The 7,067-nt window shown below is 37.1% G+C and overlaps 1 protein-coding gene across 1 annotated transcript; it reads left to right on the top strand.

Annotated features, from left to right (window-relative positions):
• The first annotated feature begins 5,253 nt into the window (after positions 1-5,253).
• Positions 5,254-6,863, top strand: LOC141690585 (uncharacterized). The gene is made up of 2 exons (XM_074495373.1): positions 5,254-5,556; positions 5,748-6,863. The coding sequence occupies exons 1-2, from the start codon at positions 5,254-5,256 to the stop codon at positions 6,861-6,863; spliced, it is 1,419 nt and encodes a 472-aa protein (XP_074351474.1).
• Positions 6,864-7,067: the final 204 nt, after the last annotated feature.

Below are 7,067 nucleotides of genomic sequence, written 5' to 3'. Positions count from 1 at the left end.
AAGAGGCACATATCTTCTACAAAAATTATGCCGAGGCAAATGGTTTTACAGTTCAGATGAGGTACGAGGCATGGAAAGGCCATTAGATGTAATTCGTATTGTTTGCAGGAAAGAAAGCTTTGAAGCCAATTAACCTTTCTAAAAGTCAGAGGAACAGACAATCTTCAAAATGTGAGTGCCCCGCACATATGTGACTTACACTAAAACGGCTCCGTTGGATTTCTAGACAAGTTGAACAGAGAATTTGTAACTAACCCAGCTGAACATAATCTTGCAAAAATAGGCCACTACGCCACTTCAAGTGGCATTGGACCAAACTATGCGACTTGAAGTGGCATAGTCTATATTTTTTTGTTTTTCCCTTTTTATGCTTTCCTATTGGTCGAATAGTCTATTAATAACATTCTAACAAGGTTTTTGACAGTATTAGAAAACATGACATAACTTTATAATTTTAATTTTTTTTGCTTAATGTTGTAGTAAAAGTACACTACTTTTATTTGATAAAAAAAATTAGGGAAAAAAATTAAAGAAGCTATATTTATATGTACCCGAACATGCTTCCTTAGAAGGAAATGTGAACTATTATAAGGAAAATTGATTTTTATATTTTTTGTAAATACAGTTATTTACTCCCAAATTTAAAAATTGTAACTTTATATAGTAATATTTTTACGGTACTTTGACAAAAAAAATCAAACGAAGAAAAAAAATATATGCGTGGTTTGTAGCCACTCGAAAACGGTAAGAAAGTAAGGAAAATGTTAGATAAGTTCATAACAGAAAGAAGGGAATGTAAAATAGTTAAGTTGAGATTACTATATAGGAATTATAGTATTATCTCAAATACAAGTTCTAACTTGAAAACAGAAGCTTGAAAGTACAATTTGAAAGCAACACTACTTGAAAAATGCAACTTCGACATTGAAAACAAATGGCGAATAACCGAGCTTCGGATTTATTAATTTTGAGCATCGTTGATGGTAGTTTCCACTTCCCGGACCTTCTCAATCACCAGAGCATGAATCGCAACCAACTTCTCCTGATAATATGCCCACAATTCAATTTTCATGTCATAGTGTTTCCTGTCCATCTCCTTGTAAAGCTGGTGAACAGCTTCCAAAGCACGACATGTAAGAGGCTCATCGAGCCAAACAAAGTAAGCACACTTCCGGCTAGCACACCGCTCCCAACGCCTACCAGCAACTTCACCGGTCCACATATTAGATATCTCAGGTTCCACCCCACAGAAACATATTTCTTGCCTCTCCAACAACAATTGCTAAGATAATTATGTATGAGATTATAAACTTATGCTAGAAAAGAAAAATGGAAACTGCTATTGATAGGGAAAAATGTAAAGCAGCCTTATCCCTTTGGATTCATATCTTATCCGAGCAGATTTTGTGGTCATCACTTTTGATTGGCATCTTATCCCTTTTGATTCAATTTTCAACATGTGATCTGAAATAAAGAAGAAATCACATGCATTCTGATTGTATTAATTTGAGATAACTACTCACTGCGTATATTGAAGTTTTCAAGAAATTATTGTAATTGTATAGTCACTATAGCTCGTGAATGAAATTTGAACAACCAATATGAAATTGCCCCCTGTTGTTGACAAGATATCAGTGGAAATATGTAGCAGTGATTTCGTAGTGGTTACTTTTAGCAGTTGAAGTAAACGATAAGTCACATGAAAGTCGGAATCTTTTGCCATACTTTATCACATATTTTTTTGGTACATTATTTTGAATTAACTATTTCAAAAATACAGAAGCAATTTGCTTTATGCTGCCATGAATAGTCAGCAAAGGTCACATGCTTCCTTCTTCAATTAAATTGAAATGACTACTTAGTGTGTGTATTGTAGCTTCACAGTTGTGACAAAATTTGCAAGTTATTTTGTAGTCACTATAGCTCGTAAATGAAAATTGAACAAGCAATTTGAAATTGCCCCAAATTCACTACAATTATTACCAAAATTAATATTTTTTGGGTTTTATGCGATGGCATTTTTGTTTGAAATTAAGTTTTTATTAATAATAAAAAGAAGTACAGAAATATAGTAAGGTACGAAATAGAAGAACATATAATTCAAAGGGAATCATTAGACATATAATCGTCGGAAAGGTAGTTCTGATTTTGTAATAGGTTGTGTTGCTCAGCTTCTGTAAGCTCTCTTCCAATAGCGCGTAGTGGATCTTGCGCAAGTTGAAACATATAGTGACGACTCCTACGCAATAAAATTCGATTATTTTCCTTCCTTATAAAATGGACCTGAGTGCTAGCAGATGGTCTCCCAGAAGTATACTTTCCTGGTCTTGCCATTTCTCAAAAATACCAACAACAACTAAAAAAATTTCCAACTAATAATACGAATCTAAGGTTGCTTCAAGAAAACCGCAAAAAGTATTCCAAAAAATAACAAGCAGTAACAAACAACTTTCTGGGACTAGTTTAAACAATCTTCTGGGACTACTCAACGACGTGGTAGAATAAGCGTAGTGGAGTTTTAGAACACAAATGCAATATTAAAATTAGAACGAAATCAGGGTTTTGAAACGATCAAAACCAACAATAGCACACACAAACGTAGCTTAAATCAACAAAACAGGGCTCACACAAAAGTGGCCTAAAATAACGAGCACACACAAACGTGGCTTAAATAAACAACATTCATGTTTATAGAAGAGTTTGGGTGCTTGGGTTCTTACAAGTTAAAGAAATGGACTATTTCAAGAGTTTGCTGATGAAGGTGAATCCAGGGGCACCGAGACCCAAGATGGGGAGCCCCTCTTTCTAGCGCCAAATGATAACTCCTGATGGCGGGGCCGCTCCTTCGACGCCGCGCCTGGATCCTTCGCCGCTGTGGGGGTATAGTCGTGGTGGGGTTCCTACAAAACAACACCGGAAGGGGGGTTTGGGTCCTGCGGCGCCTTCGGTGTGAGAGTAAGAACTCGCTTTTGTGAAAGATGAAGACAGATATGAATGCAAGATGGTTGTGTGTGTATATGAGTGTAAGAGAGTGATTAACCTTAAAACCTTACCTTTTTGGGCTATTTATAGCCCAGGGATAGGGTTGTGGGGTTCGTACATTTAAATCGTAACCATCGGTTCTGGGACGGAGGACACCTGGTTGGAGTGGATGCTTTACATGTGTCAGCGCGAGACTGGTCGAGGAATGTTCTGAGGATCCTCTGACACGTGCCCTGATTATTCCCATGATTGATGTGTGACAGTTGTCCGTGTCGTGTGCTTGGGCTAGTGCCTCACGTGCTGAGATTTCTCAAGGTTGGGATTGCGGGACTGGGCTAGTCAGGACTGGCAGTGCGCAGGATTAGACCGAGTTAGGAGTCCAGGACTAGTCCTTCCAGGAGCTATATAGAGTTAGGAGTCCAGGACTAGACCTTGCAGGAGCTATATGTACTATCACCTGTCCGTTCCAAACTAACTCTGAACGATGCTCATGTTGTCGAGTGAGCAATTCGGCACTCACAGGTCCAGGGTGGATTAATTCACCTGTCCGTTCCAAACTAACTCTGAACGATGCTCATGTTGTCGAGTGAGCAATTCGGCACTCACAGGTCCAGGGTGGATTAATTCACGTTGAGCAATTTAATCCTGTTACATGAAAAATGGAGATCAGAATATTAGCACATATCAAATGAAGACCAGAATCAAAATAATGAATAAAAAATATAGCTTAGTATAAGTAATATTTAAATAAGGTTATTTAATTCCCTAAATAAATTTAAAGTTGTTACTACTCTTACCTAATTATAATTTAATGTGTTCCTTATTTTTTTTATTTAAAAATATAGCTTAGTGTAAGTTATATTTAAATAAGGTTATTTAATTCCCTAAATAAATTTGAAGTTGTTACTACTCTTACCTAATTATAATTTAATGTGTTCCTTATTTTTTATTTAAAATATAGCTTAGTGTAAGTAATATTTAAATAAGGTTATTTAATTCCCTAAATAAATTTAAAGTTGTTACTACTCTTACCTAATTATAATTTAAATGTGTTTCTTATTTTTTTAAATTAAAAATATAGCTCAGTGTAACTAATATTTAAATAATATTATTTAATTCCCTAAATTAATTTAAAGTTGTTACTACTCTTACCTAATTATAATTTAAAAGTGTTTCTTATTTTTTTAAATTAAAAATATTGCTTAGTGTAAGTAATATTTAAATAATATTATTTAATTCCCTAAATTAATTTAAAGTTGTTACTACTCTTACCTAATTATAATTTAAATGTGTTTCTTATTTTTTTAAATTAAAAATATAGCTTAGTGTATTTTGAATGAGAAGTAGGGTTAGTTCCAAAATTTTAAAGTGACGGTGGTTGCGCCACTTGAAGGCACGTGAACCCCTCTTCACACCACTTGAAGTGGCGTGACATGTTTTCATTATTTACATCCCTTTTCCTTTAAAAATATTGTGTACGATCTAATGCAAATCAGTCCTCATCATTGTAATTTAAAAATGCGTTATAAGTATCCTCGCTTAGGAAAATTCAACCTTGTCGAAGCTTTTTATCTTGGCGATATCAATTGTGATAGTGATGGCACAGTCATGTTAAGGATTCCTGAGAATATGCTTAATGGATGTGGCGATATTTCGTTATTCATTGAAGCTGAGCACATACATAACGATGACCCTTACTCGTTTCAACAAAATTGGGGGTCACAACCTTCGCAGCCCCATTTACAAGCAGAGAATTGGGGATCTCAATATCCTGCATACCCTTCCAGTGGGTGGTCAAATCAAGTATTTCAAGGCTACGGAGGGGGGACTAGTCAGCATCCTGCGTATGAAGAGGAGTTTACTCAACAAACCTATAGAAGGGGTGCATGGGGGTCTAGTCAACAAGGTGGATACGAAAGGGAGTATACCCAAGAAGGTGGAAGATATGAGGGGGGTTTGAACCAACAAGGTGGCTATAGAAAGGAGTTCACTCCAAATTATGGAGGTTATGAAAGTGGTTCTAGGGAACAAGATAGAGGAGGGATTGATGATATGAATATCTCTCCGGCGAGGAATGTAGCTCAAACAAGTGCAGGTAAGCAGTTAGCCCTTACTGAACCTGATTTTCAGGGTTGGGAGCCAGAGGACGATGATGAATCTAGTGATGACCTTTTTGAGCCATACGATGAAGATGAAGATTCTGAGAGTGAGGATGAGGAAGGAAATTCTAATAGGGGGAACAAGTTACTCGGGTAGTTTTCCCTCATCATCATGTTGCTAGGGCGCCATGGTTTGTCCACAACTCCTACGGTGGACAATCGTAACAACATATATCTCGATTGGGATGAGGATCACGTGGAACTATATCGTAAACATTTATTTCCTGACAAAGACATCCTCATAAATGCAATAAGGAAGGTACATATAGCGACTGATAGGAACTACGTTGTGACGAAGAGTAATAAGTCTCAGTTAGTTGTAAAGTGCACGGAGACCGACTGTAATTGGAGGTTAACGGCTTCGAAAAAGAAGACACTTGGATGTTTTGAGATAACTGTTATTAAAGATCAACATGTTTGCATGGTTAATCAGCCGTTGTAGGATCACAGAAAATTATCTGTGAGAATGATTTCCAAGATTGTCAAACCCCTTATAAGTTATTTTTTACATAATTCAGTACCAATGTTAGCTGTAAAATGTTAAATATGTTATTTCTTTATATCGAGGGATTAATTTTAGATGACATTCATGATTGGCAATCATAGGTCATAGAGACTCCTGAAATAGCAATCAAAACAATCTTGCCACTTGTAATCAATGAATACAATCACCAAGTTAATTACAACAAAGCATGGAGAGGGAAGCAGATAGTAATTGAAGAAGTATATGGTAGCTGGGCTACAACATACGAAAGTCTTCCAATATTCTTCGCAGTAATCTTAACAGCTAATCCCGGATCTGCTGTTGAGATTAATGATGTTCCTCATTCTGAAGAAGGGGGTACGTCTGTTTGCAAGCGTATATTTTGGTATCTCAAAGCAATGATGGATGGGTGGAAATATGCACGACCAGTCATTTCAATTGACGGAACATTCCTTAAGGGAAAATATAGAGGGAAGATACTTGTTGCTATGGGTGTTGATTCAAACAACCACCCTTATCCCCTGTGTTATGCCCTGGTAGATGAGGAGACGCATGACAATTGGTCATGGTTTCTGAAACTTTTGCGGAGACATGTCTGCCAACAAAGACTCGGCGTATGCATGATTTCAGACCGTGCAGCAAGCATTATCTCTGCAATGAAAGATCGCCATAATGGATTCGTTGAGCCGTTCGGCATTCATATGTTTTGCCTCTTCCATGTCAGAAGCAACTTTAGTTCGAAGCATCCGGGCGGTGAATTACGAAAGTTGATGCGGAAAGCTGGAAGTACCACGCAAGAATGGAAACATGAAGCATGTATGAAGAGTATTGGTGAGATATCCCCTCCGGCATTGGAATATCTTCGCAAAATACCGACCGAAAAATGGACACTGTGTTACAACACAAATGGTTATCGTTACGGGCAAACTACCACAAACATCATGGAAGGCTTCAATGGAAATATACGATGGGCTCATTTCCTTCCTGTTACAGCAATGATGGAGTATTTATTTTACAAGACTGTAAGAATTCTGGACAAACATCGAAATATTATTGAGGACAACATGCAAAGGGGGGAAGATTTGTGTTCACGTTCACCAGCTATGCTTTCTAAGATAGAAACCAAGGCTTCCGTACACATGGTCACAACTTATAGTCGTATGCAAGCGATGTTCAGTGTACGTACGCATCAGTACATGTTTAAAGGTGGGGTAAAGGGAGGCAATACAAGTTGTTAAGCTAAAAGAGCGTATTTGCACGTGCGATAAATGGGCAACAAATCATATGTCGTGCTCTCATGCAGTTGCAGGATGTATGAAAAATAGCATTCAATAGAAGCATCTCTCTGAACCTTCTCACTAAAATGGAGAACAACAAAAATTATATATGCCATTAATATATCCACTACAACCAGCTAAATATTGGAACTATCAATTACCCCT

This window comes from Apium graveolens, chromosome 10 (genome assembly GCF_009905375.1).
Source record: "Apium graveolens cultivar Ventura chromosome 10, ASM990537v1, whole genome shotgun sequence".
NCBI classification, from domain to species: Eukaryota; Viridiplantae; Streptophyta; class Magnoliopsida; order Apiales; family Apiaceae; genus Apium; species Apium graveolens.
This window is presented reverse-complemented; position numbering and strand designations above follow the sequence as displayed.

Bases quoted from the DNA above. Each gene is read 5' to 3' on its own strand.
- LOC141690585 (XM_074495373.1), top strand. From the start codon at position 5,254: ATGTTGCTAGGGCGCCATGGTTTGTCCACAACTCCTACGGTGGACAAT. The intron at 5,557-5,747 runs GTTTGCATGGTT...TGGCAATCATAG, and splicing joins CTGTTATTAAAGATCAACAT to GTCATAGAGACTCCTGAAAT.